Genomic DNA, 17,177 nt, shown 5'->3' on the forward strand with positions numbered 1-17,177 from the left:
TTTTTTTTTTTTGATTTTTTTTTTTTTTTTTTTTTTTACATTAACATTTAAATTTTAACAACATATGTACATGATTAATTCACAAATGCCTTATGACAGAATCTTGATCAAATTAAATGCTGAGTTTGCTTGTTTGTAAACGTGCTTGGATTAATAAAAGCGAGTGTACAGTGAATGATGCATGCTTTGACCTTGGTGGACGTACGTGTTTCATCTCGTTCGCAGATCAAGGTTGACACGGGTGAAAGAAGTGATTATGCAAAGAGCATGCTACGGGTATTGATCAGCTGTTGATCCTAATTTTAAAGAGCTAATATTGCCGTCTGTGCAGGCGCGTCACCTATGTATAGAACCAGGGGGACCTGTCCCTTATTTTGACAACGTACGTTGATTTCTGTTATTGTTACAAGCAAAAGTAGTTATTTTCATATGCAAAGTAAGAATTATATTGGCTGTGCCCTCTTATTTTTAATTTGCAATATTTATTTCAACTATCACATCGTTTGATATTAAATTAATACACACACAATATATATATACAATATGTATATGAATATATGTATAGGACTCCAAAGTGTGATGACCACGCCAAAGTGCGATGGTCTGCGCAAAACCCGGATGGGGTGAGACTCCAAAGTACGATGGTCAACACTCATGCGCCATTTGAAGTACGATGGTGTGACACGCCAAAGTGCGATGGTTTGCAAAACTGAATGGACACAATGCTTTGGTACAAATAGACTACCGACCGTATGTTATTTCACCAAAATAAGAACTTTGGTTGTCTTATTATACACAAACTTTTCAAACGCGAAATTGTATAGAATGTTTTGCATTATAGCATACCCCCCAGGAATTTATTACGTGTAACTCACAAGTAATGAATGATCATGAAAGGCGTGTTTGGACGGAGAGGCGTTGGACCACAGTGATTGCTTGAATTACTGTATATTACGGTTTTGAGTAAATTTGTTGTATAGGTGGATTCTAAATTATGGGTATATTTCTAGACAAAAACTGAGGTGGTTTTTTTTTATGACATAGCAAATCATGGATAAGAATCATAGTGTACTTCATTGCCAGTAGTTATCTTTGCTATTTTAGTGAGATGAATATCAAATTCTTGCCTTTCAATCAGAAATTAGGTTTTATATCTTAAACATGCATGAAATTAACTTCGTGTGATTTCCAAATAGGTAAATGTAGCATGGTTACTACGGTCTTTGAAAGCCTTCTACGCTAGACAGACATCTACCTCACTATGTAGAATAAAAGATTGTTCTGAAGAGGAATTTGTGAGAGAACACTATGTACAGCAATCGCCCAACACTGTTGCAGGTGTTTGTGAATTATGTTATTCATTTCAAAATCACATTTTCTTGACAGAATGGCGCCAAGAAATGCAGCGGAGGAACCCAGCTTGAGGTCGGTGGATCTTCCAGAGGCTCATGCTGTTCCATTAGTAACGAGACCTCCCCATAATATCGTATGGAGGAATGTAATATTAATGTCGGCACTACATCTAGGGGGCCTCTACGCTCTTACGCTGATTCCAAAGTCACACCCAATGACTTGGATCTGGGGTGAGTTTCTTTCTCTTAATTGGTTCATAAATATGCGTGTGCTTACCCTCGTTTACATGGCGCAAAATTGATGAGGCTGTTCTTGGCATACTGAATTTGACTACCGATAACTCCGTTTACTTGATCAAGATATAGAGCTCACAGCAAGTGTGACCGGTTGACGGGAAATGCTTATTCCTCCTAGGCACCTAATCAACCTCTGGTGTGTCCAGGGCTCCGTGTTTGCCCAACTCTCTATTTTGTATTGTTTATAGGAGTTATGAGATTGATCACTGTTCGTTATCTTCACCTTTCATCAATGTCTCTGTTGAGACAACATCCTGTCCCCCGCAGGTCAATCCTTTAGGTGAATCTATAACCTATCGCCTCGGGGACTAGGACTTTACAGCAGTCGAACTCACGCCCTCTGAGTTTACATGCAGCCTTATTCAGACAAGATTTTAGTTCATCCTCCCTGTTGTATATGTGTATGAAGTTTAAAATATGGATTCTGTGGAAGGGATTTGGGGTTATTGTCAAAACATAGCAATGTCTAAATAGTTTTAATGTACACTTGAAAGCTTGGAATTTTGCTAACATTTGAATTTACTTCTATAGAGTTAACAGATGTTGAAGTATTGTTTGGTGTTTTAGTGCTATTCTACTATGTGTTCTCTGCTTTGGGCATTACTGCTGGTGCACACCGCCTGTGGGCCCACAAGTCATACAAAGCTCGGGCACCGCTCCGAGGTCTGTTGGCATTCATGAATGCGGCAGCGCTACAGGTAGGTTGGTATAACTATTTCACTCTTTGAATTACTGATCATACCGGAGTATAAGTTCCAACACTAGCACCTGCTTACATTATCATTTAAAGAATTGTTATTAAAAATACAAGTAAAAGAACGATATTTGTTTTTGCAGAACGACATCTTGGATTGGTCACGTGACCATCGAGTTCATCACAAATACTCAGAAACAGATGCTGATCCACACAACGCCAAGAGGGGGTTCTTCTTTGCGCACGTTGGTTGGCTACTGGTCAGAAAACACCCGGATGTAATGGAAAAGGGGAAGGGTCTGGACTTTTCTGATCTGTATGCTGATCAAATCGTCATGTTGCAAAGAAGGTAAACGATTTGTAGAAGACGTAAATACCTTTTCAATATTGAAAATGTCGTAGAATATTTAAATGAGAAAAGCTAAAAATTCATAATGAAAGGAAAAATGATATAAACATCACAACTTTTTGTAGATAAGGAAAATTTATTTGTTTAAAGACACGAACATTACTTAAACATAAGAAAATCCCTGTCTCGTGTGGAATGTTTGTATCACAGCCATTTGTAATTCACAAGATTTTATGATTACACGACGGTGAATAAAAGAAAATTACATGACATCATTTGACGGATCAAAAATATATACATTGCACATGGTTTTACTCCAGGTTCTACAGACCTCTGTCCCTGATTATGTGCTTTGCTGTCCCCTCCGCCGTACCTTGGTGTTTCTGGGGAGAATCCCTCTGGAATTCATATTTCTTGGCTGCCATTTTGCGCTACTGTGTCTTGCTGAACGCTACATGGTCTGTGAATAGTTTTGCCCATTTATGGGGTACAAGACCTTATGACAAACGAATCAATCCCGCCGAGAATTTGAGTGTGGCCCTCAGTGCAGTGGGCGAGGGGTTCCATAACTACCACCACACTTTCCCTAGTGACTACGCCACCAGCGAGTATGGTTGGTACTTAAATATAACCACAGTGTTTCTCAACTGTATGTATTATCTAGGACAGGCGTACGACATGAAGAAGACACCCGCTAGAGTGGTGGACATGAGGAAACAACGGACGGGGGATGGAAGTTTCTAGTCAATAAATAAATAGATCATCGTCTCTTTTATTGTATTCATATGCTCTCTTTCTGTTCTACGACTCTCACTTAAATAGTTTTATCAAGAGAATTGACTTGAAGGATACAAAATAACAAAAAAAAAAACTAGGTTTAAACTGTGAGGAAAGTAATGGAAAAATATATACACAACTTTCATTATTTCTGTAGTGATCATGATAACGGATTGTTTTATAGATATCACGTGGGTCCATTCTGGTCACTCAACAATTTTTCAGTCACATCCCACCGGTTGTGGTAACTCGTGATATAGCATTTGCCTCGTAACCGGGAGGTAGTGAATTCGAAAATGTTATTGCCTCCTTGCCAAACGCTCGGCATTTAGAAATGAGATCACAGATCTTTCAGATGTGACTTTAAAAACGGAGATCCCGTGTCACGACAGGCGTTGGCTCGTTAAAGAACCCTCACTGCTACCGCCCTGAGCGTTAAATCTTCACCTACAGCTGAGCTGGTGACGTCTCAATGAGTAAAAACTCTTCTACGGGACCTAAAACCAACATACAACCAAATAAAATCAGCCATGTCATTGTTAAGAGCCTCCTTTTTCATAAAGAGTAATTATGTCCCCTCCCCCGAATAAAAATTTTCATTTATCTCATTTTCAATATTTTTCATTCAGGGCCATCTGGTGTTGATTTCTTTGCATAATCTGAGCTGGTCCATGTTTATCAATAGTGAAATTAAAGTAGGCAAACCTCAAGAAAAATAGTTTCAATAAAAATGATCTCTCTGAAATATACATTACGTTCATTGGACCAGGTTTATATTATGCATCTATAGTTGTGGCTGGGTGCACCGAGTCGGATATAGATAAAAAAAGAAAAGGTCCAGATAATTGTTACGGGAGTTCTAATCATGACACCTGAAGGAATCTTTTGGTTTGAGATAGGATTGGACCCTAAATAATTGTGTGATATGTATTAAACTTTACAATACAGATATTGGATAGTTCTATTGCACCAGGCCTTAGCTACAATAATGTAGCCCTATCCAATTTTTTTTTATTCTGACATTTTTGGGATAGGGCTACAATTCCATGGGATCTCCGTAATGGTGCAAAATAATTTTATGAATAACCGATAATAAACTCTGTGTATTAGTCCCAAATGTTGTTTACACCAAAAGGAGTACCAACTTTGTGCTCGGGCATGTCTAATAAAGGTATTTTTCATTAAATATAATGTACAGCATGCAAAATTCTTCGTCTGCTCCGCCATGCTTGTTATCGCGAGATCTCGTAGGTGGACCTAATGAAAAACCTAAACATTGACAATCAGCGCGAAAATGTAGTTACTCGAGCCATTTCGACAAAGAAAGGAAAATCATATTGTTGCAGAAAGAATTTACACTCTGCTGTTCGGTTTTTAACTTGATATTAAATTCAAACCTTTTCAATACCGACGAAATCGCTTTCGCCTCCATACTTGTCCATTGATGTAAATACTACCTTATATGGCATATGCAAATGACTTGACAATCGGAAGTTGAAACTTCAGTACATCAAACATGGCGCACAAATATGAATGGAGAAATTGGAATTTATCGAAATTGTTGAAAACGGTATAATAGAGCCTCACAAATCTTAAGTTGCAGGTTGTAAATTTATATATTGACTAAGAAACATAGAATATCATTTTATTTACGTAAAGAAAGGCAGGACATGTTTAGAATGAGCGCAAATGTTGCGGGAGTGAATCACTCCCGCATTTGCACCATTACGGAGCTCCTAAGGAGTTGTAGCCCTCTCCCTAAAAAAAAAAAAAAAAAAAATCAGAGAGGGCTACATTATTGCAGCTACACCAGGCCTATACATAGGTACATGAAGAATGCAAAGTAATGGGGGAAACTACAAATAGTTGCTTGCCCTACATTTTCCCGATATTTCATAACGTAGTTCTTACTTTTATTAGCCGTAAAAAAAAAACCAAAAAAAAAAAAAAACCGTGAATTCACATGTACATGTGGAATAACATTGCTTATTTTGAGACGTTGACAGAGGTAGAGATTGTACTCTTTAACGTGAAAGATTATAGCAACCCCTATACACAGACTCGAGAGTTGTAAAAAGTCATCTATGAAGGGAAGTAACTTCTATCAGGCATGTTTGGAAAAGGGTACCGCAAACATTGTTAATCATATGTACTTCCGGGTAATAAATAACTTTATATTACCCACTTAGAAATTAAGACTTGATAATTATGCCTTGTTAAATATTGACCATAACATCATTAACACTCCCGAATGCTCTAGAGAAAAAACTTATTCCTTTTTGTCTGCAAAACATACATCTTCTACTCCCGAGTGCCTTTTTGTTCTATTTTCGTCGCTGTTCACAAAATCGTACATGAATCAGTTTGGATTGTACATGTACAAAGTTCGATGATGCGTTCGTTCTACTTCAAATGTAGTTATTACTTGAGGATAATACGGAAGTTGTAGTGTTGGATCTCTCTGTATTTTTCCCCAATATATTCGAACTTAACATACACGTGTAGAAAAGTCTAGAATACAACGAGAACTGCGTAGATGCGTGGTAACAGCATTAGGTAAAATCCATGGATATTTATAGACAACATTCTAGTAAAGGAGAATCGATTGGCGGAAAAGCTTGGCAGAAAACATCATCGGTCGACACATGATTGTGAGTAATACACGCTAAGCTTCTCCTCTCACCATCCCGTTGAAAATGCGACAGATATTCAATTAATACTCAAAGGTAAGAAATTATTTGATGCATGATGCTTCTTACATCGTACAATGTATATAAGAAATGTTTAACCGGGGAAAATCTATGGATAACTTGCATAATGTGCGTGTGTTTGGGGATTCTTGATTCATTAAAATCGCTGCGCATAGTCTTAGTCGCTGGAAGGGCTTACTTGAAGCGAGAAAACCTGATAGATATGTCATTGAAAACCGTGACAAACAATTATATCGCCCTCATACCCCAACTGCGTCATAGCATGTAAAGTCGATCGATCAAATCGTGCGATGTTATATATGTTCATATTTATATTATATATGTTGATCAAACAAACTTACAAAGATAGCCGAGATTTGCCAAATCTCTAATTGAAATTGCGTCCGCTTGGTTATTTCTCAAAGTCGATCAAAGGTTAGTTATCGGAGACAGAAAATGATAATCATATGATTCTTGGATTTATTATCATATGTTTGAGAAATTTACTTATGTCCATTAAAATAATATTGCCTTCTCGTTTCATACAGTTACATATGTAAACCTTTATAAAGAACTCGTTAAAAAATCAACATTCTACTCGTGTTACCAAATGCATCCATGAAACTGCACAAGCGTAAGATTTGATTGCTGAAATCCTTATTCGTAAATGAGCATGGTGCATATTAATTACTCGATAACTTTATATGCATAAATCAATACATTACACAACACATTAAAACATTTCAAGATAAACAAAGTGATATTATACACTACTACACAAATAAAATGAGATTCAGGTATGAACTTGTGTAATAAGAAGAGACTGTTTCCGCTGTGTGAAAAACAAATAAGGTCCACGACGGTTGGGGGTCCTGGGTTTCTGCACATTGCGTTATTTCAATAACAATCACAAGGTGGTGAGGATCTCACATTCAAAGGTAGAAAATTCCAATGCTGTACACCACTGTACCAAGACGAATCTGTAAATGTATTTGTACTTATCAGAACTACAGTACATTGTATATCAAAACCAAAATCAAAAATAAAAGGTACACTTTGTAAAAATTATATTTCATTAACCGACGCAATGCAAAAAAAAAAAAAAAAAAAACCCACCAAAAAACAAACAACATTTTCTACTTTAGATACTGCCACAAACCAGAAATGTATGTACAGGAAAAGGTGAAGATAACGAACAGTGATCAATCTTTTATAGATCCTATCAAGAATATAAAATCAAAAGAAGGGCAAACACGGACATCTGGATATATACCAAAGGTGGTTGTAGAATAGATTTTGGCTAAATTCCTTTAAATTTTTTGAACAAATATGTTTAAGATACTGTATGTGAAAAGATTAAAAACTGACATAATACAATTTATGATCTAGTATACACTACCGAGGTACCTGTATGAATTTCCAATAATATTGGTTATTGATTTCCTACACATATACATGTACATATCTTATGGGCGTGTACATTGATATTAAAAAGAAAATATACACGAAAAGCTCTTACCGTGTATCTCGCACAGCAATATGTCCATCAGATATTTTCTTAAGATATCAGTAAAAACTGTTTTTAATAGAAAAAATGTCTAATCATGTTGTGGAAATTTCGCATTAGTTTAGAAGATATACATGTATATGTATATAGACCACCATTTACACACGCACACACAAAAAATCCAACGTTCAACTTCAACATGCACGTACATGTGGATTTCACTACTCGTAGCACTAATCTGCACTATGATAATTATGAAATGTTAGTTAGATAGGGACATTTGATTTTCCCGTTCCCTTTTCTTGCAAATTTTTTTGAAAACTCCCAGCTGCTCATTTGTTTGCGTTTAGTTTAATCTCTGTCGTCTGAACCACAGGGTTTTGAGCAAAGTGGTACATATAGTAAATAGTGAGAAGGGAGCTAACAAAGCAACCAAATATTCTCGGTTTCTCGCTTCAAACTCTCAAAGTTTTGGTATTAATCGTGATAATGCATAAAAAGTTATCCCAGTTGAAAGCCAGAATATTGTTCTGTTTTGTAATACATAAATTGTTTACCTGACTCTACAAAAACTTTGAAAGAATAAGTCCAACTTCCGAGAATTAGGTCGCCGTTGTTAACCCTACACCATTTTCTCCATGCAATTTTCCTTCATTACGTTGGATTTTATGCATCCGTCATCCGTTGCAGTCCAACTTAGAATTACCGTTTAAAATATACAGTGTAGTTACTTGTGATCACCCTCACACTATTATCGAATGAATGTTGATTGTCCGTTTTGGCAGATCAGATTCGTTTCCATCAGCTGTTAGCCTCCGAGTTCAAACGAGTCAACCATATTTTGGTTGTTCAGCACAAAATGATTCAAGTTCAAAAGGTACAAAACGATTTGACAATATTACTACTTTTGCTGCGGATCTTCGCCGGAAATATAAAGTTTCAATATGGTTGACTTGTTTGAGAGTTTGAAGCAAGCAACCCATAATTTTTTACTACTTCGTTAGCTCCCTTCTCACTATTTACTATACATACCAGTTTGCTCAGATTGTGTCAAAACCCTGTGGCCTGAACCGGTCACCATTATGTTTTGAACGATTTTTCGTCACAAGTAAAGGGAAATAACTCTCAAATATTATCAAAAGTGACAAATCCTTATTCTAGTCTGAGTCAAAACAATGTCATAAAATATTCGATCGGGGTTTTGAAATGAGAGACTTTGACCTTGAATTTAAGGTCAATGTAATGCTATCTGCTTAAGGTTTCATAGAACTGAAAAATTACAAGTTATCATTTTTTAAACACATCAAAGATTAGAAAATTGGGATTTTCATGAAATATGAAGTAACTAGTGTAAATACTTTTATTCGCTTGATATTTTAAACCATTGATGAATTGACATTATAAACAATTTTAAGATCATAGTTCAAGGTCAACTAAAACCGAATTATCTAGAATTTGGTAGGTATGTTGACCATCGGCGTCTGCATGATCACGTGTACTTTATGGTTAGTGCATTCATGGAAGGTGAAGATAACGAACAGTGATCCAACTCATAACTCCTATAAGCAATACAAAATAGGTAATTGGGCAAACACGGTCCCCTGAACACACCAGAGGTGGGATCAGGTGTCTAGGAGGAGTAAGCATCCCCTGTCGACTGGTCACACCCGCCATGAGCCCTATATCCTGATCAAGTAAACATAGTTATCCGTAGTCAAAATCAGTGTGTCAAGAACGGCCTAACAATCGTTATGAAACATGTCAGACAGCATTTGACCCAATGATAGGTTGTATTGACGAACTATATCGTTATAACGACCGTAGAATTTGCGAAATGCTGACTTCAATCGAGACTGTTGAAACCCCTGTACCATCAACTTGTTTGTCAGTGGCCAGTTCACACTAAGAAGTTACATGTTGTACAATCTGGGTTAACATACAACGCATTCACACTGGAATATGTTAACCCACATTCACACTGGGATATGTTAACCCACATTCACACTGGAATATGTTAACCCACATTCACACTGGGATATGTTAACCCACATTTACACTGGGATACGTTAACCCACATTCACACTGGGATATGTTAACCCACATTCACACTGGAATATGTTAACCCACATTCATACTGGGATATGTGAACCCACATTCACACTGGGGTACGTTAACCCACATTCACACTGGAATATGTTAACCCACATTCACACTGGGGTACGTTAACCCACATTCACACTGGGATATGTTAACCCACATTCACACTGGGATATGTTAACCCACATTCACACTGGGGTACGTTAACCCACATTCACACTGGGATATGTTAACCCACATTCACACTGGGATATGTTAACCCACATTCACACTGGGATATGTTAACCCACATTCACACTGGGATATGTTAACCCACATTCACACTGGGATATGTTAACCCACATTCACACTGGGGTACGTTAACCCACATTCACACTGGGATATGTTAACCCACATTCACACTGGGGTACGTTAACCCACTTTAAAAGAAGTTACGGTAACCAACTTTGGACGTAGAGTATTAGTGGGCTAACTTTAACTAAACTATTTTCCAAACATGGTAAAAATGAAAACTAAATTTATGTTTTATAAGTAAAATGAATCCAGTTTACCGTATGGATTGTAATTTATTCGCATAATTTCTTAATCAAATCCAAAACAGACTGTGGAAAAATTTGTATAGAGTTATATAAAGAGAGGGATGGTATATTTTAAATTTTTAACATCACAAAATTTTTTTAATTCCTTTATATTTTCAAGGAATTTCCCCATTTGTACTTATTGCAACCAAAGTAAGCCAAAATATGTATAGCACCCCATGCATCCATTTTGTTTGTTTGTATCATGTGTCCTTAATCCGGGTTAACAGAGCACAGTATGAGAAACTATCCTTTTCCCATCTCCCGACACCCTGATATACAATGTACCTATGCCTTACAGGCGCTCAGTTGACGTGCGTTTGAAGCTGTCGTGTACGTGACTAGTTTACATAAGATCGCCTTACCTCCAGAAGCAAGGATCGTGGCATCACTTGTTTGTCGCACGTACGGATATAAACATGTACATGAACAGGTAGAGTGAATCTATTGATTTCACATTGGGCATGCTGTACTTTCAAATCAGTGTATTATTTGGAAGTCATTCAACTATCATTTATGGGCTTTTATTGAAAACTCTTGTCATAAAATAGCACGTGTACATATATATTACAGTTGTCAAAAATAGCACGTGTACGTGTATATTACAGTTGTCATCAAATAGCACGTGTACATGTATATTACAGTTGCGTAAATTACATGTATGTTTTTGATTGTGGTTTTAAAGTTGTGACAAACAGTGTAAATGCTGCATGATTATTAGACAATGGATAAATTGACATGTACAACGTGCTTTTTCAGCGTTTATATTTTACGTTCTGATTATCAGTGCTGTTTTGATTATGTCTTTGTTACTTCAAACTTCATGAAATTTCCGTCGTCGTCAATCACATTGACGAAACAGCCATGAAACAGCCTAGTCTGCTTACGAAACAGCCATGGAACAGCCTAGGCTGCTTATTTCAATCCAATCAAAATTAGATTCTTACTGGGAACGTGATTGGTTTGATTGGCATTGATATATCAAGTCAAACACCAATGAATGCCTTCAAAAGTTTAGGCTTTACTACAAAAAAATAAACGAAATGTATAGCAATACCCTAACTTTGTAGCCTAATTACTCACGTTGTTTGTAATATCTGAAAGAGTTTTAATCTGGAAAAAAAACCTATTCTATTTTATATGGTGATTATGGCGAAATGTATGATGTAACATATTCCACTATGTCGTATGAATAGGTATTGATGGTCAGTATGGCTCCTAGGAACGTCATCATGCAGACGGACAAAGAACCGTCTGCTACAGATGGTATGGTTGTTGAGTCGGACAGTCTACCGTCTGCTGAGGTTGCAGAACCTAGCAAACGACGGCCAGTTCAAATCGTATGGAGAAACGTCATAGTTATGACCCTTTTACACTTGGGAGCAGTATACGCACTGATCCTTGTTCCACAATCTCACCCGCTTACCTGGCTTTGGAGTAAGTTTGAAATCTTGAATGTAAGTTTGAGCACGTAACACTCATTGGGGATGTGTCAAAAGTGGGTTGTCCACTGTTGCTGATGTAAACTAACAGCTCTAAAAGCGGCCTGGATTACCAGAGTTCTGGAAACAAAGTCTGTGCATTTTGATCGATACATCATTAGTTTACCGTTCTTTCCCGTGTAAGTATGCTGGCGTGATCAGACATATCTTGTTAACTACAACTTGATATATCCTCGAGCTCAACACTTTCGGAGGAGTAGTACATCTTGTGTTTACCTACAATGTTAGCTAATCTGAAATTGATCCATCATTTTTGTTGCTACATGTGTTATGAAATATTGCAGTATGTCGTATAGAATTATGCAAATTCCCTGATCTCGCCCGCTATCTTCCGGGCTTTTTAGATTTGTATGTCTGTGGGAAAAGCTACGAGGTGTTCATCGACTACAGCTCTTCTTGATTAATGCATCTTTCTTTCTGTAGATACACGAGTGACAATGCTTAGAAATATCCCTCGCTGTATTCGTCGTGAGGACACAAATTACATGTATTTTTATCATGTTTTTAGCCTTTCTCTACTACCTATTCGCCGCTTTGGGAATCACAGCCGGAACACACCGCCTGTGGGCTCACAAGTCATACAAAGCCCGGGCACCACTCCGAGCTTTGTTGGCTCTCATGAATGCAGCCGCGTGTCAGGTTAGTCAATCGCTGATGGCTTACGATGTTAAATCTAACTTATCTTATTTTACTCCCTCGTCATTTTTTCCAAATAAAGTATGGATGCTCTTAGCGGGGGTAAAGGTATGCTTTGTCTGTTTTGTTTACATTAAATGAATTTGTACAACTGTATACGAAATAAGTGAACTTTAACATTGTATACAGTCACAGACAACTAGTGTACTTCCACCTAACAAAGAAATACATAGATTACAATTTTTGTTACACAGAACGACATCTTGGATTGGTCACGTGACCATCGAGTTCATCACAAATACTCAGAAACAGATGCTGATCCACACAACGCCAAGAGGGGGTTCTTCTTCGCGCATGTTGGTTGGCTGCTGGTCAGAAAACACCCGGATGTAATGGAAAAGGGGAAGGGTCTGGACTTTTCTGATCTGTATGCTGATCAAATCGTCATGTTTCAAAGAAGGTATGTTTTCAGAGTGGTTTATATAAGTATTGGACCCATTTAGGAAACGTTGCTTTGATAGAGTTATGGTTTATGTTCCCAATCAGAAACCGTCTCCTAATTACGAATGTACACATCAAACTTGGCCTGTTCTATTGCAGGTTCTACTTCCCTCTGATGTGTTTGATGTGTTTTGTCGTACCCACTGTTATTCCTTGGTACTTCTGGGGAGAATCCCTCTGGAACGCATATTTTCTTGCCGCCATCTTACGATATTGCGTTGGACTAAACGCCACATGGTCTGTGAATAGTTTTGCCCATTTATGGGGTACAAGACCTTATGACAAACGAATCAATCCCGCCGAGAATTTGAGTGTGGCCCTCAGTGCAGTGGGTGAGGGGTTCCATAACTACCACCACACTTTCCCTAGTGACTACGCCACCAGCGAGTATGGTTGGTACTTAAATATAACCACGGTGTTTATCAACTGTATGTATTATCTAGGACAGGCGTACGACATGAAGACAACACCGGCCAGAGTGGTGGATATGAGGAAACAACGGACGGGGGACGGAAGTACATGGAAAGTTCAGTGAACTGACTTGCAGGATCAGAATGCATTCCACTTGTTGTTTTTGTAATGCAGATTCCATATGACCAGGCGCTTATAATCCATACAATGGTGACCAACAATTAAATTTAAATAGAAACAGAATCCAAACAACGTCCTACCCTGGACATGTTTTGTGTATATCTTCGTTATGTTGATAGACACACGAGCCCCTTTGTTTTATATATATAATTGTGATATTGTATTGAAAAATTGGATTACGATTCTACTAGGTGCTTAACCTTTGCAAACCATAGAAGATTATGACATAAATTCTGAAAAAATAATGTGTTTAAATTTAGAAATGGCCAAGATTTTGTGAAGGCGCAACAAGATAAAAAAAATAGTGGTTTATCAAAGATCAAAATGATGTGTATGTAAAATGATTCCTGTTCGTCGGCGTGCGTTGTCAACTTTTCAGTATTTTTAAATTCTCCGAAATTTTCTTCAAAATGGTCGTGTCGCATCATTTGGGAATAGGGAAACAAAAGTCGTACGTATATTGTACCCTTTGGAGTCCAAGAGGTGGGGCTAAGACTTTACAACTAGTGTAATCTATAAAAGTTTCTTTTTTATTCCGTTACGCATACGTGTACAAGTCGTCTGAAAGTTATGATAATCATGAAGACATGCGCATCTATGTAGATTACCAGTGATTTGTAATAATCGTGGCCCCAAAATTAGGGAGTCAAGACCCAATAGCGAAACTACGTGTATTTGAACTATGTAGTTGACGTTTAGAAATTCCTTTCCGCTCCTTTAGAATACACGAATTAATCTTGGTGCATAGTTATACTGAATATCAAGGACTCGACCAAAATTGTGAAAGTTAGGGGAGCGAAAGTGCAAGGTCAACGAAGCGAAGTTGTGAGAGCGCTGGAGCGAAAGCGACGAAGCGGAGCTAATATTGGTAATGCCATTGCAACGTTTTGTCCCTTAGCTTCATAGCGTGATGAGATTTTGATAAACGCACATCTAACATGAATATACCTTGATTATCTTCCGGATGTGTAACATAGGTAATGACCATTCCTTCTCTAAGCGCATTAGAAGTGCAAGTTACAGGTCTTTCGAACACGGCGACGGCATTGGCACGTTAAAGTTACCCTCACTGCAGTGAGCTCCATTCACGGGCTAACGTTTAAAGATTTATGGCACTTCACCCAAAGCCTGTGATGTATCAACACGCGTGAAGAAATCCCTAATGGAACGGAAAACAAACAAATACGAATACTGAAATTATTATTACATGCATCTATAAACAAATTCCAACAACGCGCAGATTTGTTGCAAGAAGAAAATGCATGCTTGTACAACGTGCTTCCTGTAATTTGGTATGTTCTGGAACGGAATGCCCCCCCCCCTTTTTTTTTTAATGACAAGACAATATTTGTAGGAAACTTATAGACAATTTAAAAGAAAATATCTGAATTGTATGAACTACAATTAATGTCATAGGAGTCCTTCCGCAATAGAAATAACAGATCTAATGAAAATGACGCAAGTCGAACAGGTGTCAGTGGAAAGGCTGGAGAGTCCCGTATGTTGGTTAATATCACCACCAATGGTGTTATAGTTAAACTGCGGATTGATACTGGTGCAACAATCAAGACAAAACTAATAGACTTATCATAGCGAGGAAAATTAGCAACTTTAATCAAATTTACCGTAAAACGTCCCTACCCCCTCCTCGCACTGATAGTATAACCATCTGCAGTGTCATACACATGTACAATCTGATATCATAACCATCTGCAATGTCATACACATGTACCATCTGATATTGTAACCATCTGCAGTGTCATACACATGTACAATCTGATATCATAACCATCTGCAATGTCATACACATGTACAATCTGATATCATAACTATCTGCAATGTCATACACATGTACCATCTGATATTGTAACCATCTGCAGTGTCATACACATGTACAATCTGATATCATAACCATCTGCAATGTCATACACATGTACAATCTGATATCATAACCATCTGCAATGTTATACACATGTACCATCTGATATTGTAACCATCTGCATTGTCATACACATGTACCATCTGATATTGTAAACATCTGCAATGTCATACACATGTACCATCTGATATTGTAAACATCTGCAATGTCATACACATGTACAATCTGATATTATAACCATCTGCAATGTCATACACATGTGCAATCTGGTTTTGAAAATGTGTAACCATATGGCATAAACGAATCATCTGAGCGATTCCTGGAGGTCGTGCCTTGGTGGCTAAAACTTTTGATAAACGATTAAGATACAGGAATGCTCAGTTCGTTGGTTGGCTCTTGTAGTACTTTTCAACAAGAGGCCCATGGACCTTAACGGCCACTTGATCATGAACATTATTTGGTCTTTAGAACTCATTGTGTTACCTGTGTGCTTTAATCCTTCTCAATTTGTTTACTTTGATCTAGATGATAGATATATTGATACAACTAAAAGCCTGAATATTCAGCTACAGTACATTTAATAGAAACCACAGCACTTATAAAGACGCACATAGTTTGTGTACTTGATGTACAGTAATAGGGAGAACATTTTCAAAAGAAGTTAATACATATTGGTCAACATTTGATCCTTGGGACTGGAAGTCGCCCCGTAACCAAGGGACACGAATTTCACAATTTTGGTTGATAGCCAGTTGCTCATTATGATATTACAAACAGGTTTTTTTCCCTGCTGGATGTCCAGAAATACAGAAGATTAATAATGAAATATAATGCATTCTCAAAATATGATCAAGTTTTCCCCAACTTTGGTCTAAATTCTGGTTCAGTGGATTTCAGAAGTTGGGTAGAGTGAAGGGGGCTCGTTGCATGTTCATTATCACAGATTGACTGCTAGATGTCCAGAAGTAACGATAATTTTTAAACATAATGCATCTTCAATATATGATCAGGAATAGAGAAACACCGTGGATCGTCACCCTTGGATAGCTAAGATGCCGTACATGGGGCCTGAACCCAGGCCAAATGAAGTTTTACAATTTCAAAAGGTCATTGCTCTTTATAATCATGCAAATAGTGTACCTGCTTAATGTACATAACTAAATATGATTTTCTAAAACGTACTGAATTTTCAACATAGGATAAATTAAACCCCACCCTGAGGCCTGAACCTTGAGGTAATAAAATTCACATTGCTCGTTGTAATAATGCAAACAGTTTATCTGCTTGATGTCCAGCAGTAAAGGAAATTTTCTTTTATATTTGCAACATATAAATTACATGTATATGGCCAATCTACCCCCGCTATGGTACATGAACCCTGGCAATTTCGGTAGAGAGCTCAATGCCCATTATAATTATGCACACATTTTGCCTCCTTGGTGTTCAGCAATTAAGAAGAAGATTTTCTAAGATACAATGCATTTCCAATATATGACCAACTTAGTAGTTCCACCCTAGGGCCTGAACTCTGAATTCAGGGTCCACAGATTGCAAAGATTTTGGTAGATGTTCAGTGCTCATGCTAATCATGCGAACATTTTACCCCCTTGATGTCCAAAAATCAAGAAATGTTCTAAACTATAATGCTTTTTTGATGTATGACCAACTCAGCTCCACCTTTGGACCTGAGCGTAGGGGTAATCAGTATTAAAATCATTGCTCTTTAT

The 17,177-nt window shown here is 37.5% G+C and overlaps 2 protein-coding genes and 1 long non-coding RNA gene across 10 annotated transcripts in view; 2 read left to right on the top strand and 1 right to left on the bottom strand.

Annotated features, from left to right (window-relative positions):
* LOC125668701 (acyl-CoA desaturase-like) overlaps positions 1-3,460 on the top strand; it is a 27,061-nt gene extending 23,601 nt beyond the window's left edge. For 3 of the 7 annotated variants that reach the window (XM_056164361.1, XM_056164358.1, XM_056164364.1), the window contains exons 2-5: positions 1,387-1,583; positions 2,217-2,347; positions 2,487-2,692; positions 3,013-3,460. In XM_056164361.1, coding sequence (XP_056020336.1) covers positions 1,388-1,583; positions 2,217-2,347; positions 2,487-2,692; positions 3,013-3,436 — 957 coding nt within the window. In that variant the 5' untranslated portion in view covers position 1,387 and the 3' untranslated portion in view covers positions 3,437-3,460. Of the gene's footprint in view, positions 1-25; positions 383-504; positions 1,584-2,216; positions 2,348-2,486; positions 2,693-3,012 lie in introns of those variants that run through there. The other 4 variants (XM_056164363.1, XM_056164362.1, XM_056164360.1 and 1 more) reach the window with 4 other exon arrangements.
* LOC130054454 (uncharacterized) lies at positions 3,449-5,899 on the bottom strand. The gene is made up of 2 exons (XR_008802773.1): positions 4,867-5,899; positions 3,449-3,966 (listed from the first exon to the last, which is right to left on the bottom strand). It is a non-coding gene; the product is annotated as an uncharacterized LOC130054454 (long non-coding RNA).
* Positions 5,900-6,056: 157 nt separating this feature from the next.
* LOC125668700 (acyl-CoA desaturase-like) lies at positions 6,057-13,816 on the top strand. 2 transcript variants are annotated; one of them, XM_048903052.2, is made up of 5 exons: positions 6,057-6,195; positions 11,538-11,778; positions 12,352-12,482; positions 12,734-12,939; positions 13,080-13,816. In XM_048903052.2, the coding sequence occupies exons 2-5, from the start codon at positions 11,544-11,546 to the stop codon at positions 13,513-13,515; spliced, it is 1,008 nt and encodes a 335-aa protein (XP_048759009.1). In that variant the 5' UTR covers positions 6,057-6,195; positions 11,538-11,543; the 3' UTR covers positions 13,516-13,816. The 2 variants fall into 2 exon arrangements, with proteins under 2 accessions (XP_048759009.1, XP_056020332.1); XM_056164357.1 differs by lacking the exon at positions 6,057-6,195 and adding an exon at positions 10,637-10,774.
* Positions 13,817-17,177: the final 3,361 nt, after the last annotated feature.

The sequence above is a fragment of the Ostrea edulis genome, chromosome 4 (assembly GCF_947568905.1).
Source record: "Ostrea edulis chromosome 4, xbOstEdul1.1, whole genome shotgun sequence".
Classification (NCBI taxonomy): Eukaryota; Metazoa; Mollusca; class Bivalvia; order Ostreida; family Ostreidae; genus Ostrea; species Ostrea edulis.

What these genes read in the sequence shown, in the direction of transcription:
- LOC125668700 (XM_048903052.2), top strand. Translation starts at nt 11,544, where the DNA reads ATGGTCAGTATGGCTCCTAGGAACGTCATCATGCAGACGGACAAAGAA. An exon ending in CCCGCTTACCTGGCTTTGGA is followed by an intron (nt 11,779 to 12,351) that starts GTAAGTTTGAAA and finishes TCATGTTTTTAG; the next exon opens with CCTTTCTCTACTACCTATTC. An exon ending in ATCGTCATGTTTCAAAGAAG is followed by an intron (nt 12,940 to 13,079) that starts GTATGTTTTCAG and finishes GTTCTATTGCAG; the next exon opens with GTTCTACTTCCCTCTGATGT.